Consider the following 17,495-nt stretch of genomic DNA (forward strand, 5'->3'; position numbering starts at 1 on the left):
CGCTCAGCTCCTCTCTTCTCCTCAGCCCAGTGGGCGGGTGGGCGGCGGCGGCCGCTGCGCTGGGCCCTCTCCCGCCGGTGTGTGCGCGCTCGTACGCGCGGCCCCCAGCGCCAGCCCCGCCGCCTGAGAGGGGGCCTGCGCCGCCGGCCGGGGCGTGCGCCCGGGAGCCACCGCCACCGCGGCCCGCGCCCCCAGGCGCTGGGGTACCCGCGGACCCGGAGGCGGCGGACGGGCTCGGCAGATGTAGCCGCCGGTCCGGAGCAGGAGCCGGCGGGGGGCGCCGGGAGAGCGAGGGCTTTGCATTTTGCAGTGCTATTTTTTCAGGGGGGCGGGGGGTGGAGGAAGCGGAAAGCCGCGCCGAGTCGCCGGGGACCTCCGGGGTGAACCATGTTGAGTCCTGCCAACGGGGAGCAGCTCCACCTGGTGAACTATGTGGAGGACTACCTGGACTCCATCGAGTCCCTGCCTTTCGACTTGCAGAGAAATGTCTCGCTGATGCGGGAGATCGACGCGAAATACCAAGGTACGGCCGGGTGATGGATGGGCGGGGGCGGCCGCCTCCATCCCGGCGGGTCCGGGCGCGCCGCGGAGCCGGCCCGGTCCTGCCGTGGAGCGGAGGAAGCGGCCGGCTCCGCAGCGGCGGCCCTCGGCAGGGGCAGGAACAAAAGGTCTGGAGCGCCTTTGATTCGCCAAGGTCCTTGTGTGCAAAGCCCGGGACACGGAGGAGGAAGGAGGCGCGAGAGGTCTCGCTGCAAGGCTGCGCGACCAAAGCGCTCTTTGTAGTGAAGTGATGAGGCGGGTGCTGCGGGGGAGGGGGCGGCGGGTCCAAGCCGCGTCCTCTAGGAGGGGGTGCAGATTACGGCGCGAGATGGAGGGATGTGCCGGCGCCTGGGGCTGTAGGACGCCGAGATGTGGCTGAAGGAGGAGGGCGGCTGTGGGCCGGGGTTCCCGCGGACCCGGTGCCTCGGTCCGGAGCAACGCCGCTCCCCTGGCCCTTCTTCGCCGCCCCCCACCCAGTCCCCAATCCGAGTGTTACATAAAGTACCGGGTAGTACTCCGTTCGGGGTAGCTCGGTCGCCCCCGCCCAGTCCCCTCCGGCCCTCACTTGGCACTGGACACCGAGTAAGGGCCGACTGCGAGGGGAGACGCCGCCGGTTGTAGTTTGCGGAGGACGAGGGTTTTTCTCTGTGTGCCGTGGGGAAGGGAAGGGGAGGAGCGGAGGCGGGGAAGGCGCCCATCTGCGCAGCGCTGCGCTCGGGGGGGCGCGGGCAGATCGCTGGGTTGGAGAGGATTGTGGCAGATGAGAGGACCTGTGGGTCGTTCTCTACAGACCTGGCCGCCCAGGGTGTCAGAGAGAGGTGGCGAGTTCGTGTCCGCCGGGAATTGTTGGCTGTTGGGGAAAGTTTTCTGCGAGGTCAGTCAAGGCTTTGGGGGCTCTGTTTTGAATGTGGATCACCACTCCGAGTTTACTAATGTTTACAAAGCTACGCAGTAGGGAAACGGAAGAGTTAGGTGGGGGCAAAAAAAATCCATCGCCATGCCCGAAAGCACCAGATACCCCTACCGGGAAGGCGCCCCTGCGCGCTCTATCCAAGACGTAGCTTCGCAGCTTCTTTTATAGGAATCTCATTAGCATATTGTGGAACGTCCCGCCTCAGCCTTCCGGTGGTTGGCTGTGACGTCCTTCGTGGAATGTCCTTATCATTCCCCTGCGGAACGATTGGTCGCTGAGGCGGATGAAGGCGGGTGTAGCGCAATAACTGGCATGGGTCTGTGTTTCCGCTGTCTTCTTTTTTCTTTTTCGGGGAGGAGCGGGGTGGAGTGTGGTTGATTTGAACGTCTTCGGGTCGCTCGGCCTCCAGCCTCGGATTGGGCCTTGTCGCTGCTGGGGCGGGCTGTGCTCTTCCGCCTTGCGGTGTGGTTGGTTCTCCTCCTGGCCTCCGCCCTCCAAATCGGCGATTCCCATATGCGGCGGCTCTCGGGGGGCGCGGCGAGTCTCCTGCTGGCCTCCTCCCCATTGGCTGGAGGGCCGGCTGGTGTCGCCCAGGCCCCTCTCTCCACTCAGCACTGCCACTTTTGGGCGCGGAGTTATGGCAGTAACGGGGACCCCAGGGCTGGGGGCTCGGGGCCGGGGCTGCAGTTCGGGCCGCCTCCCGCGACCCGCGAGACCGGCCCGCAGACAGTCCCAGGCCGCATCTTTGCTGACCCGAGGGAGGGGCCGCGCGTGGCCGGGGAAACGTGAGTGACTGGGGCTGCGTCCACGAGCGGGACCCTCGGCGCGGGAACTTTCCTGGAAGGTGCTGTCCTCGGGGCGGGCGGGCTCCGTGGAGTGACCCTGGGGCTCCGGACGGAAGGGAGGCAGGGGCTGAGACCACTCTGATCGTTCAACGATAGAAAAAAGCGCGGGGCGGGGTGCAGGGTCCCAGCCGTCAAGACAGCAAAGTTCACGGAGCCACTTTGTTCTCCTGTCGTTGCTGGGGAGAGCCTGGCTTGCTGCTTGCTTCAGGTTCACCTAGGATGATGAACTTTTTGGCTTCAGGAAAGATCACAGTCCCGCCCCTGGGGGAGTACTGGAGCCGTGCAACTGGTAGCGCTGAGAAGCGCGAGAATCTGTCGCAAGGGTCACAGCTCCTTGGACTTCGCTGTAAATGCTGAGCTCTGCCGCGTAGTTCTGAAAGACGAAGCTTGTTTTCACAGATCTACTCTACAGGAAGTCAGACGTCTTTTGCTTAGTAGGCATCGGTTGTCTGTTAATTCGTAAACATGGATTATAATTAGTTTATCGATTTAAAATGGTGTTTGAGATTGCTTGAATTATTTTTCAAACATTATTATAAAAATACCTACCCACCCCCTGGGAAGTCCGCTTCATAAAGAATTTCAGGGCAACCCTTACGTAAAATTAAAATACATTTAAAATAATTGGACAAACCAATTTCAATGTTGCTACAATCTCATTTAATCTGTAAATTCCATGTGTTGCTGCTTTCCATGGTAATGTTGGTGTGGAGTATGTTTGGAAGAAAGGTAGCAGTGTGTCTGAAGCTGAGTTGCTGGCATTCAAGGAGCAGAGTGTCTGGAAGGATGGCTTCCTATTTCGCAGTGGTGGTGTTCCTGTCTATAAATATTTGTACTTAGTGGTTTTGTTGATAAAATACTTTGTTTGGGGTATCAAAGAACTATTAGGTAACAGAAATACTTCTTGGTAATTTTGCAATGGGATATCTGTTTCTCTTCCCCACAAATTAGGCTTCGTCTGGATGGAAGCTTGCTTGTGATGCCAAATAACCTCTATGTTATTAAATTTTAAATTTATATGATGGTTTTCTTTTCCATCAAATGACAATACTGTCTTTAGAACTTTGATTACTGATGAAAAGAAGTGATACCATTTTATAAGCCTAAATCCATTTAAAAATAAATGGTACACACTCATATTTTAACATCTATGATAAATAAGTTGGATAAATTGGTATTACTTGGATACGTTGAACACAGCTATTTATTTTTATAATTAGTGACTATATGAGACTAGGGCATTCCTCCTGGTGGCAGGCAGCCTGCATTGTTCTTCTAGGAAATGTCTTCAGAGCTGTCTTTAGTTTGAGAATATACTCTGGAAAATAATACCATTTAGAGAAGCTTCAGCGTTGGCCCAACTTCTTATGTTTACTCTAGTGTTAGGTATATATCTTATAACTATTTGGAGATAAGATCTGGAAAGGGAGGGGGTACCATTTTAGACAATCCCTCCCACTCCCAGCCCCTCCCCATACCCTTCCTAGTTTACAAGTAGTATTGTTGGCCTGGCACGGTGGCTCACTCCTGTAATCCCAGCACTTTCCGAAGCTGAGGCAGGCGGATCACGAGGTCGAGAGTTGGGAGACCAGCCTGACCAACATGGAGAAAACCCTGTCTACTGAAAATACTGGGCGTGGTGTTGCATGCCTGTAATCCCAGCTACTCGGGAGGCTGAGGCAGGAGAATCGCTTGAACCTGGGAGGCCAAGGTTGCAGTGAGCCGAGATCGCGCCATTGCACTCCAGCCTGGGCAACAAGAGCAAAACTCCGTCTCAACAAAAAAAGTAGTATTGTTGCCTTGTTTAAAGAGACTGCAAAAAGGTTTTAGGAGAATAATCTGGTACTGTTTAATTTAATGGTTATTGTTTGAGGAAAAAGAGCTCTGGAATTTCTTTGTGAGTAGCCTTTTGGCAAGACTGTTTACTGCCCTTATTTCAACTAGATTTTTTTTTTTTTTTTTTTTTTTTTTTTTTTTTTTTTTGAGACGGAGTCTCGCTCTGTCGCCCAGGCTGGAGTGCAGTGGCGCGATCTTGGCTCACTGCAAGCTCCGCCTCCCGGGTTCCCGCCATTCTCCTGCCTCAGCCTCCCGAGTAGCTGGGACTACAGGCGCCGCCACCACGCCCGGCTAATTTTTTTTGTATTTTTAGTGGAGACGGGGTTTCATTGTGTTAGCCAGGATGGTCTCGATCTCCTGACCTCGTGATCCGCCCGTCTCGGCCTCCCAAAGTGCTGGGATTACAGGCTTGAGCCACCGCGCCCGGCCTCAACTAGATTTTTTTAACAGCTTTTGTTTCTTGAGAAATTGCCTAATTACACTTTAAAATCATATGCACTGTCCTCTAACATGCCCAAGAAGTTTTATATTTAAATACTGAAGAGGTTTTCTTTTCTTTTTGATGGCATTTTAAAGTCCATTGACTTTAATAGATGTGAAGATGTTTTTGTTTAAGCAGTAGATGCAAAAGTAAAATCTACCAGCTTTGTTTTAAAGCAAGGCTAGTACATTCACTGCAGTTAAAAAATAATAATAATGACCCATTACAGTTGTGCTCCTGTAGTCCTAGCTACTCAGGAGGCTGAGGTGGGAGGGTCACTTGAGCCTGGGAGGTCGAGGCTGCAGTGAGCCGAGATTGCACCACTGCACTCCAGCCTGGGCGACAGAGACAGACCTTGCCCCTAAAATAATAATAACAACAGTCATAATAATAATAAAGCAAAGCTAGGTTTTTCTGGATTATTGTGGCAGAACTGTTCTTGCTTTCACTAATACAGAGGAATAACATGCTAGAATAAATGTGGGGACTGAAACTGAGGACCTAACACAAAGTAGCCTGGACCTTTGCTGTTAACCCGGTTCTTTAAATCATAGAGAGCTATTATATAAATTTATACACGTTCTCTAATTTAACAGGATATTCTAGATGTTGGTATGTTAAAATAGAGACCTTTTTTATTTGAAATATTCAAATAATTTATATTTTATCGTTTGTATATTGTGTATAATGTAATAAATACCATGTTTATATATAACGTTATATGTATATTAATAATTGCATTCAAATAGAAACATTTGAGTAAAAATGATGGCAGTATAGGACATAATCATTAATAGAAAGTATTAATACAGGTTGGGTCCCGAGCACTGCACTTCATTTAAATGTTTCCTCTTAATGGCTTCGGGCATTGTCACCCGTGCGTAGGAACTGTTCTGTGGTTCTCTCTGGGATGGCTGGAGCGGCTCCTCTTCCTGTGGGAGCTCTTCTGGCATTTGCATTTAGTTCCAGGGCACAGGAACAGAGAGGCCCTGGAGGGCCTGTGGCTGGTGGGCTGGGCAAGCCGTGCGCTGGCCCCTGGGCCCCCTGCCAGCCCTCTCCGTAGACCCGGGTCCGGGGCCGTGTGGGTTGTCCCGATGTCCTGCTCGCGAGTGATGCCTGTCCTTCTTGCCCCCAGAGATCTTGAAGGAGCTGGACGAGTACTACGAGCGCTTTAGCCGCGAGACGGACGGGGCGCAGAAGCGGCGGATGCTGCACTGTGTACAGCGCGCGCTGATCCGCAGCCAGGAGCTGGGCGATGAGAAGATCCAGATCGTGAGCCAGATGGTGGAGCTGGTGGAGAACCGCACGCGGCAAGTGGACAGCCACGTGGAGCTGTTCGAGGCGCAGCAGGAGCTGGGCGACACAGCGGGCAACAGCGGCAAGGCTGGCGCGGACAGGCCCAAAGGCGAGGCGGCAGCGCAGGCTGAGAAGCCCAACAGTAAGCGCTCGCGAAGGCAGCGCAACAACGAGAACCGCGAGAACGCGTCCAGCAACCACGACCACGAGGACAGCGCCTCGGGCACACCCAAGGAGAAGAAGGCCAAGACCTCCAAGAAGAAGAAGCGCTCCAAGGCCAAGGCGGAGCGGGAGGCGTCCCCTGCCGACCTCCCCATCGACCCCAACGAACCCACGTATTGTCTGTGCAACCAGGTCTCCTACGGGGAGATGATCGGCTGTGACAACGACGAGTGTCCCATCGAGTGGTTCCACTTCTCGTGCGTGGGGCTCAATCATAAACCCAAGGGCAAGTGGTACTGTCCCAAGTGCCGGGGGGAGAACGAGAAGACCATGGACAAAGCCCTGGAGAAATCCAAAAAAGAGAGGGCTTACAACAGGTAGTTTGTGGACAGGCGCCTGGTAGTGAGGAGGACAAAATAAACCGTGTATTTATTACATTGCCGCCTTTGTTGAGGTGCAGGGAGTGTAAAATGTATATTTTTAAAGAATGTTAGAAAAGGAACCATTCCTTTCATAGGGATGGCAGTGATTCTGTTTGCCTTTTGTTTTCATTGGTACACGTGTAACAAGAAAGTGGTCTGTGGATCAGCATTTTAGAAACTACAAATATAGGTTTGATTAAACACTTAAGTCTCAGACTGATTTCTTGTGGGAGGAGGGGGACTAAACTCAACCTAACACATTAAATGTGGAAGGAAAATACTTCATTTAGCTTTTTTTTAATAAAAGTAATATTACTTTATGAACAAATTTTTTTAATTGGCCGGTCGCCAAAAATACAGCCTATAGTAAATGTGGTTCTTGCTGCCATGATGTATATCCATATAACAATTCAGTAACAAAGGTTTCAAGTTTGAAGATTATTTTTTAAAAAGGTAAATGGTTAAATTTTACATGATAGATATTTTATATTTTGGCCTGTTCCCCAAATGGCCATTTTAAAATGCTTGGGTACACTTCTCTTAAACAAGCGGTCTAGTCAAGGAACCTCAAGTCATGCTTTTGCTATCACGAATCATAGTGTAGCCATCTTTAATTTATATCAGGTGTATAAATGTACATTTCCAAGTGAACTTGCACTTGCTATATTATGATTGGAAGTGCAGTCAGCAGATGCTGTTGTGAAGCTAATGTCACAATTATGTGCAAAGGTGTGCTTCCTGCTGTATGTGAGCTGTAAAAATGTTACGTGAAGAAATAAATGAAACTTGGCCAGTTTGTTCCTCTAGTAGTATATTTAATTTTGACATAAGTAACTTTTAAAATTTGTCTTAAAAATTTATACACCAGCAGTTTAGACGAAGCCTTAAGTAAATTTTGTATTATTGTTCTCACTTATTAATAATGAAGTTACCTAATTGCCAGCAAATAAATATGTGTCAAAACAGAATCTGTATTCAGACCCTGGGTCAGGAAATTACTGCCCACTTGTCAAGTCCAGTCCACCACTTGTTTGAACATTATATGGAGTTTAAATTCTAGTGTCCATAAATAAAGTTTCGGTGGAACAGAGCTGTGCTTATGTGCGTATGTATTGTCTGTGGATGCTTTTGCAAAATGGCAGAGTTCATTAGTTGCAACTGAGACCTTTTGAGTTGACAAGCCAAAACTATTTTCAGGCCCTCTGCAGAAAGAGTTTGCTGACCTCTGATTTAAACTGGCATCTAACATTGATCTGCCCACATATTGAAAGGGTCAGTGGAGTTTTCATTTGTTTTTTATTTTTTTGAGACGGAGTTTCGCTCTTGTTCCAGGCTGGAGTGCAATAGCGCGATCTTCGCTCACTGCAACCTCCGCCTCCCAGGTTCAAGTGATTGTCCTGCCTCAGCCTCCTGAGTAGCTGGGACTACAGGCACCTGCCGCTACGCCCGGCTAATTTTGTATTTTTAGTAGAGAACACAGTTTCTCCATGGTGGTCATGGCTGGTCTCGAACTCCCGACCTCAGGTGATCCACTCACCTCGGCCTTCCAAAGTGCTGAGATTACAGGTGTGAGCCACCACGCCTGGCCGGAGTTTTAATTTCTTTCTTTTTTTTTTTTTGAGATAGAGTCTCGCCCTGTCTCCAACCTGGAGTGCAATGGCGTGATATTGGCTCTCTGCAACCTCCGCCTCTCGGGCTCAAGCGATTCTCCTGCCTCAGTCTCCTGAGTAGCTGGGACTACAGGTGCGTGCCACCATGCCCAGCTAATTTTTGTATTTTTAGTAGAGATGGGGTTTCACCATGTTGGCCAGTATGGTCTCGATCTCTTGACCGTGATCCACACGCCTCGGCCTCCCAAAGTGCTGGGATGACAGGCGTGAGCCACCACACCCTAAGTGACGCATGGTTCACTTTAACTTCGTACGTGGTAAAATCAGTTTCTTTCCATGATCTGTTTCACAGTCTCTGTGAAGCTGCCATGAAGAAGCAATGAGTGATGACATTATAGAAGCTAAGTATACGGCATATATTTATTGTAAGTAAAACATTAAGTTTGCTGATTGTTTACTTGGGATAAACAATTATTGTGAACTTTATTTGTGCTGGACATAAGTGGCTGACTATTTTCCAGTGAAATTCCATCACAGAGGGGTACTCTGTAGAGAAATGCAAACTGTAGTTGGTCATACACTGAAATTTGAACTTTTTACATATCAATATCTACAAATAGGTGTTTACTTTCCTGTAAAACTCCAGAACATTTAAGAGTCTTGGGTGTTTAAATTTGTTGAGACTTACCCAAATAGTGAACAAAAAGAGTTTATGAAAATAAGTTATAGAATTAAAATAATAAAAATCCAGTGACAATAAAAATAGCTGGAGTCTTTGCTTATATAACATTTTATGCTAATTTTTCACTTCTATATTAATTGGAGGTAATAATGGAAATTAAGTTATAGAAATGAAGATTCAATGAAATGCAGTTGCTAATACTGGATTTCTTCATATTCAGTTTTGGTGTGGGCAACTGGTGAAGAGAGACAGCTCGGAGGCCAAGCCTTGCAATCTAGGAACCCAGCCCTGTCCTTAAGGGCTTGATCTTGAATAAATTGCTTAACACTTGGTCTGTAGTTCTACACTTTTAAAATACGTTTCACAGACGGTGGTTCTGAGAAATACATGAGGTTAAGTGAGTAAGGCACTGGCATATTCAAATGTTGGATATTTTTTCTCTAGCTTTCTTCAAGTTTCTCGTAAGGACAGGTGGGTAGCCACTTACTCTTTTTAAAAATTAGATACAATACAGAGTCATGTTTTGTTGGATTGGCAGTCTTAAATCACTCTTGTTATTTCCAGTGGACATAAAAAAATCACAGATAAGTACTTAAAACACTCAAGATTTGGGATTTAGATCATGATTAGCTACAGTAGAAAGATCCTGGAATTCCGACATGAGGACCAAAAATGGTACTGAATTCTTTTTGAAGAGCAGATTAGTGAAAAGCGATCTAATGTAGAACAGTTGCTTTTACTTAGATGTTCAATGCATATTTGTTGTATAATAACCAGGTTATTTACAGTTCGGATAAAGGGTCCAAAAAGTGTTTTCATTATGATGTAATACTTAGTATTGTAAACTGGACTAAGGAAATGTTGTATGTTCAAGGAAGTGTTGAGCAACCATACTGTTCCTGGGACAGGCTCCCCAGGTGCTGAGAGAGGTGCTTCAGGAGTCACAGACCTACAGGCACTTACTTGCCGGTGACTGGGATGTCGGCTGGTGGTTTTCTTTTGGTGTGGTTACAGCTATGCGAGTTGTCTCAATATTTGAGACTATCGGTGGTTGCCAATGCTGAATAAAGCATTTATCAAAGTAAAAGCCATTTCCTGTTATATATTATTTTGGAACAAGTACACATTTAGTTGTGACATCCTTTTGTAGTTCACGTTCATGTAGTGTCCCAGGTAAAATAAGTTACCTGGAACTTACCTGAACCTTTTAATATTTCATTAAAGTATTAAATCTTTTTATTAGGCATAATGATTAGGAGCTTCATCTGTGCACATCTAAAGGCATGATGTGCTCTCGAGGACATCTAGCTTTTTTCCTTCTATCTAACATAATTTGTGGCTCTGGAATCCTTGGCATATATGGAGCAAGGTTTTATTGATACTGTCCGCCTCCCTCTCTGTTTTAGCATGTAGAATGTACCTCTTCATCGCAGATCCAGGCAGTTCTCAGAACTTTGGGGGCTAGATTTCTGGGTTTTTTTTAATCTGGAAAAATTGCTAGTCCGTGACTGCATTTCTTGAGGCACTCGTGTTCTCTGCACAGGCTCTCATTCTGAATTTATGTGGAGGGCTTAGGAAGACACGGCTAATGGGAAGGAGGTGGGAGAGCAAATGTGTGTTATGTTGCTAAGTCAAAATTGCCTCCTGAGGTTTTTTTATGAGGGGCTTTGTTTCAGAGTATTTATTTTAACTATTTTGTCTTTGTTTTTTAAGCAGCTCATCAATGAGAATCCAACTATTACATTTTTTTTCCTCACAAACCAAACATTAGTGAGCTGTGCCGCCTGTGCCACCAAAAGAATGACAGGAATTCTATAACTGGAATGAAGAAAATCATTAAGTCAGTTCTCTTTCCTTACCTCAATACTATGTATTACCTGATTTTTTTCATAAAGATGGGGTTGGTATTTTTCCAATTAAAACCCCCAATCTGAAAAGAAGTCACTACAAACTGAATAACAGGTTAAATCTTTTTTTTTTTTTTTTTTTTTCCTGAGATGGTGTCTTGCTCTGTCACCCAGGCTGGAGTGCAGTAGCCTGATCTCAACTGACTGCAACCTCTGCTTCCCAGGTTCAGCGATTCTCTTGCCTCAGCCTCCCGAGTTGCTGGGATTACTGGTACACACCACTATGCCCAGCTAATTTTTTTGTATTTTTGGTAGAGATAGGGTTGCACCATGTTGGCCAGGCGGTCATGAACTCCTGACCTCATGATTCGCCTGCCTTGGCCTCCTAAAGTGCTGGGATTACAGGTGTGAGCCGCCATGCCCAGCCTAGGTTAAATCTTGACTGCAGCCAGTCAATGCTCCATTAAAGCAATTTTTTTCTTTTTCTTTTTCTTTATTTTCTCTCTTTTTTTTTTTTTTTTGAGATGGAATCTTGCTCTTGTTGCTCAGGCTGGAGTGCAATGGCACGATCTCGGCTCACTGCAACCTTCGCCTCCTGGGTTGAAGCTATTCTCCTGCCGCAGCCTCCCAAGTAGCTGGGATTACAGGCGTGCATCACCACGCCCGGCTAATTTTTGTATTTTTAGTAGAGACAGGGTTTTACCATGTTGGCCAGGCTGGTCTCGAACTCCTGACCTCTGGTGATCCACCTGCCTCAGCCTCCCAAAGTGCTGGGACTACAGGCATGAGTGAGCCACCGTGCCTGGCTAAAGTAGAAATTTTCTTTTTTTTTTTTGAAGTGGTTAGAAAAGTTTATGTTGTGCTTCGGATTTTTTTTTCTTTTTCTTTTTCTTTTTCTTTTTTTTTTGAGATGGAGTTTTGCTCTTGTTGCCCAGGCTGGAGTGTAATGGTGCAATCTTGGCTCACTGCAGCCTCCGCCTCCTGGGTTCAAGAGATTTTCCTGCCTCAGCCTCCCGAGTAGCTGGGATTACAGGCACGCGCCACCACACCACACCCAACTAATTTTGTATTTTTAGTAGAGACGGGATTTCTCCATGTTGGTCAGGCTGGTCTCGAACTCCCGACCTCAGGTGATCCACCCGCCTCAGTCTCCCAAAGTGCTGAGATTACAGGCATGAGCACCTAGCCCCTTAGGATATTTTTCTAAGGCATTGCAAGTTACACATCCAAACTCTTCAATGCTACAATATTTTATATTAAAGTAGAATTTTCTACGAAACAAGAAAATGCTTGTTTCAGCAAGCAACTTTAAGGTACTCAGTGTCACGGTGTACGTATATCAATATAGCCACCATTTATTGCCTTCTATATGCTAGACACTGCTAGCACTGCACACTTTATATTTTATGACAACCCTGCCAAAAAATGGACGCTTTTCCTGATGAAGGTGCCAAGACTCAGGTCAGGGACCTGACTTGCACAAGGCCAACGTCCTTCATCTGGCTCCAAAACCGGCATCCTCGACCACCACCCAGCACCCAGAGGCCTCCTCATGGTCAGGACCTGATGTTGCTGCTGGTGTTTCCTGAACGCCTAACATGCCAGGAGCGTGCTGTCCTCCCAGCTCTGCGGAGGTCTTACAACTGAGAAAGGTGTAGAAGGTGAAAGAAACGCTCATGATCTCACGGGAGGAGAGAGCGAAAAAGTCGTAATTGCTGGGCTTCTTTTCCTGAAGGGGTCTGCAGGAGCCATGGATGTTTGCACTACCAAGTTCTCATGCTTCTGATTTTCCTCCAGGTAAACCAGGATGCTAACTTCAAGTTTCTTGTTTTGCTTTACAGTGAATTTTAGGATGGTAATTTACCTGCAAGGTTTTATTTGTTTGTTTGTTTTGTTTTGTTTTTTTGAGATTGAGTTTCGCCCAGGCTGGAGTGCAATGGTATGATCTCTGCTCACCGCAACCTCCGCCTCCCAGGTTCAAGCAATTCTCCTACCTTAGCCACCGGAGTAGCTGGGATTACAGGCATGTGCCGCCACACCTGGCTAATTTTGTATTTTTAGTAGTACGGGATTTCTCCATGTTGGCGAGGCTGGTCTCAAACTCCTGACCTCAGGTGATCCGCCTGCCTCGGCCTCCCAAAGTGCTGGGATTACAGGTGTGAGCCACCGTGACCAGCCTACCTGCAAGGTTTTAAGCAGTTCACTAGGAGCCATGCATGGTGCTAGAATCAGCATGAGAGTCAAAGTCAGATTTGAATCAGGACTAGTTTATCACAGGCTGACCTCAAGGAAGTCACTCTTCTCAGCCCAGTGTCCTCAGAAGCAAAATAAGGACAGTGATAATGCCCATCCCATGAGTGGAGGCCCAGACTTGTTAATGTCTGAAAATACTTTGGAAATGCTAGAGCACCGTACAGATAATAATTTGAGTAATATTTTTGGTCAAATTATTCTATTTTACCACATGTATTATTAAAAAATGGACTTGCGATTCCTTACAGCTGAAGAGAATCAAGTCCGCCCTTAGCTTCTAGTGGTCACTGCCAGGTCCCTGCTGCACGAGGAGGAAGCCCTCCATGGCTGCTTTTCCGTAAACAATTCCATTTCTCTTTGTAGAACACAGAAGTAAATACATCAAATTTTTATTTTTTAGCAGCAATCAGAGCCTATTAAACTTCATTTTGACTCACCTCTTGATTGAATTCAGAGTAGGCAGAAAATCTCATTCAGTCTCTTCACTGTGTGGGTGAGGAAACTGAGGCTCACGGGTGATGAAGCCACTTCCTCAAAGGCGCTCCCTGGGTTGGCGGCGGGGCTGCCAGCAGGATAAAGTGCTGTTACCTCAGGCCGGCGCCACTGCCCCGCTCCATCAGCCCTGCCGTTTCGTGGGTGCACCTGTTCTCATTTACGCAGACGTTAGGAACTGTGGGTCTCTCGTGTTAAGCCACCGGCCTTTAATAAAGACGTGTAGAGTAAAGACTGAATCCAAGAACTGACATTTAAACATGAAACATTTTCTTTTCTAACTTGGAAACCAGTTCTAAAAACACACCTAAAAGAGAATTTCAGTTTGATTTGTGTGAAGGGAATATTTTTGGATAAATGTGTATGCCATTGGAAATGCAGTATTTCTAAATGATTAATATTTAAGACGTTAATGTGGTTAGGTGTTAATCGCCCAATTAATGTAATATTTTTATTATAAAATTTTATAAAAACAAATGTAAATAATCATTCACAGAGTTTAGCAATGTATCCATTTACAAAGATGCCTGGAAACAGTTTGCTGTCTCCCAAAGTGTTTAACATAAGAAATTGTTTGATAAATACTTATTTTCTATATTATTTGAGCATCTTTTGGTTACAAGTAACAATAATTGACTCTGTCTCAAGCAAAGATAAGAAAGATAACAGAAGTGTCAGAAAATTCAGGAATCAGAAGAGCAATGACGGCACCGCAGCAAGGATTTTTCTGTGCAGCACAGATATGTTCAGAAAGTGTGGACCAGGTGGAGATCGATCCGTGAGGCACGCAGTGGCCAAGGGGTAGATAGTGTGGTGGACACTAAATTGCTGGAGCCTGTCGTGGACAGTCAGGTGCTATGTTAGAGCGAATGTTTCCATTTTAAAAACACTTGCCCGGCCAGGCGCGGCGGATCGCGAGGTCAGGAGATCGAGACCATCCTGGCCAACATGGTGAAACCCCATCTCTACTAAAAATACAAAAAATTAGCCGGGCGTGGTGGCACGCACCTGTAGTCCCAGCTACTCGGGAGGCTGAGGCAGGAGAATCACTTGAACCTGGGAGGCGGAGGTTGCAGTGAGCCAAGATCACACCACTGCACTCCACCCTGGGCCACAGAGTCTCCATCTCAAAAACAAAAACAAAAAAAACACTTGCCCTGATAGATGCTGTGTTTGAATGGACAGTTATGCCACCACGACCAATACTGGCTCTGGCTTCATTCTTTTCCCTTTAATTGGGAGGTGCTCAGGGAATGGAAATTAATTTTTTTTTTTTTTGAGATGGAGTCTCTCTCTGTCACCCAGGCTGGAGTGCAGTGGCGTGATCTTGGCTCACTGCAAGCTCCGCCTCCCGGGTTCATGCCATTCTCCTGCATCAGCCTCCCCAGCAGCTGGGACTACAGGTGCATGCCGCCGCGCCCCGCTAATTTGTGTATTTTTAGTAGACACGGGGTTTCACCGTGTTAGCCAGGATGGTCTAGATCTCCCGACCTTGTGATCCACCCGCCTTGGCCTCCCAAAGTGCTGGGATTACAGGCGTGAGCCACCGCGCCCAGCCTAATTTTTGTATTTTAAGGTAAGTAAAAGTTAGATGGAAGAGGGGAAATTATAGTTATCCATGGCCAATATACACAATTTTCAAAATATTTATGACTCTTTGCACCATCAGTCTGTTCCATAAACATGAGAAATTAGAAGTCAACTAACAATGAAATACTTTTATGACACAAAGATCTTCAATAATATGAGGTAGTTGAAAGTCAAGATATATGAGGATGACCTTCCTGCCATCTTGGAAGGCTGGTAAGGACCATTTCACTTTGCAAATTTTGAAACCTTCTATACTTGACCAAAAAGTTTAATTCTTTTTTTTTTTTTTTTTTTTTTTTTTGAGATGGAGTCTTGCTCTGTCACCCAGGCTGGAGTGCAATGGCATGATCTCGGCTCGCTGCAACCTCCACCTCCTGGATTCAAGCTATTCTCATGTCTCAGCCTCCCGAGTAGCTGGGATTACAAGTGCCTGCCACCCCGCCCAGCTAATTTTTGTATTTTTAGTAGAGACGGGGTTTCGCCATGTTGATCAGGTTGGTCTCGAACTCCTGACCTCAGGTAATCCACCCACCTCAGCCTCCCAAAGTGCTGGGATTACAGGCGTGAGCCACTGTGCCTGGCCAAGATGTTTAATTCTTTAGAAAGTGCCAGGCCGGATGTGGAGAATGAAAAGATGAGCCGCTGAGAACCCAGTCTACAGAAGCGAAAACTAGATTGCACTGCAGGGGGAGGAATGGGAATAGAATATGTAAAGATAATCAGGAAACAGCTTGTGAGGCTTACTGCACGTGGCTCCACATTTCAGGAATGATCTAGAAAGGTCAAAGGAAAGCAGCACAGGAGGACTGTAACAAGCTCTCACAGGACACTGGTGTGAGGCAGATCTTACATGAGGTTATAACTCCTGCCACTGAGGTTGCAGTGCAACCTAATTTTTAAAAAATATAAGACCAGACCATAGAAGAACAAATTGAATAATACCAGGATTACTGTGTTTTGAGGAATCAAAATACATGGACAGATGTACTCATTTTATTTCCTCTTATATTTCTATAATGTTATTTTGTAGAATGACTCTTGCGACAGTTTTATTTGTACTCTTAATATCCAGCATAGGGAAGAAGTTAATGAATGGCATTTCTGGCTTTACTGTGAAATTACGTCACTGGAGTGTGTTCATGGGGTAAAATATTGTTCCATTACCAAAGGCGTTGTGTTCCTCTCTTCAGTGATGGGGCGACTTGAAATCTTTTTTAGGGTACCAGGCGAACATTCTTCTAGTGCAGAGAAAGCAGAGTGTCAACCCTAGAAACGAAGATCTGGAGAGCGATGGCTATGAGACAGCAGGAAGTCAGTTGGGATGATCAATCTTTTTTTTTTCTTTTTTGGAGACAGGGTCTCGCTCTGTCGCCCAAGCTGCAAAACGGTGACAAGATCTCAGCTCACTGCAGCTTCCACTTCCCAGGCTCAGGCGATCCTCTCACCTCAGCTTCCCTGGTAGCTGGCACCACAGGCGTGCACCACCCTGCCAAGCTAATTAGTCTTTTTGCATTTTTTGTAGAGACAGGGTTTTACCATGTTACCCAGCCTGGTCTGCTCAATTTTATAGAAGCCATGAAGGGCGTCTTTTCAATATGGTGGACTGCACTAGTCCCCAAACACATACAAATTTTGTATGAAATATGGGGGAAGGGAAAGGTTTTAAATACATACCCAAGAGGAAACACAAGAGAATTCTCCGTGTGTCAAAACAAAAGAAATCAGAGCAAAAATGGCAAGTAGTTGCTGAAGAGGTGGGCACGTGACCAAGGTGTGTCCATCAAGGTGCCCTACCCTGCTGACCACAGTGCCCAGCGTATGAATGGGCAGTTAGCTCACATCCATCACTACCTATCTTTCCTGGGACTTTTCTTCTGGAGCCACCAGCAAAAATACCTTTTGTCTTTTCACTGTTGCTGCTAAACCGTGAGGATATATGCCTGGACTTCTCGTGGTATCTTACCCAGCACACAGAGAGTCAGTCTGGAAAATGGAAAGAAATACAGTGTCCTGATGGCATTGTTGAAACCCCTGAAGTCACTTGAACCCTGGAACTGCCAGTTATGGAGGTCAATAAATCCTTTTGTTCTTAAGCTAGTTCAAGCTGGGTTTGCATACTAACCAATTCACCCACCACCTCTACTTCCCAATCCTCCCAACTTCACCAAGTCAACAATCATCAGCGGTTGGTGGGCATCTATCTCTAGAGCTCCTTTTCTTTTTCTTTTCTTTTTTTTTTTTTTGAGGCAGAGTCTCACTCTATTGCCCAGACTGGATCTCAGCTCACTGCAAGCTCTGCCTCCTGGGTTCAAGCACTTCTACTGCCTCAGCCTCCTTAGTAGCTGGGATTATGGGCGTGCACCACCATGCCCAGCTAATTTTTGTATTTTTAGTAGAAACGGGATTTCACCATATTGGTCAGGCTGGTCTCGAACTCCTGACCTCAGGTGATCAGCCCACCTTGGCCTCCCAAAATGCTGGGATTACAGGCTTGAGCCACCACACCTATAGCTCTTTTTCTACAAA

General features: G+C 46.6%; 1 protein-coding gene across 4 annotated transcripts; it reads left to right on the forward strand.

The window, feature by feature from the left end:
- Positions 1 to 306: 306 nt before the first annotated feature.
- Positions 307 to 7,585, forward strand: ING1 (inhibitor of growth family member 1). 4 transcript variants are annotated; one of them, NM_001265941.1, is given in 2 exon segments: positions 307 to 523; positions 5,751 to 6,961. In NM_001265941.1, coding segments are annotated over 2 exon segments (840 nt in total). In that variant the 5' UTR covers positions 307 to 387; the 3' UTR covers positions 6,455 to 6,961.
- Positions 7,586 to 17,495: the final 9,910 nt, after the last annotated feature.

The sequence above is a fragment of the Macaca mulatta genome, chromosome 17 (genome assembly GCF_049350105.2).
Source record: "Macaca mulatta isolate MMU2019108-1 chromosome 17, T2T-MMU8v2.0, whole genome shotgun sequence".
Lineage (NCBI taxonomy): Eukaryota > Metazoa > Chordata > Mammalia > Primates > Cercopithecidae > Macaca > Macaca mulatta.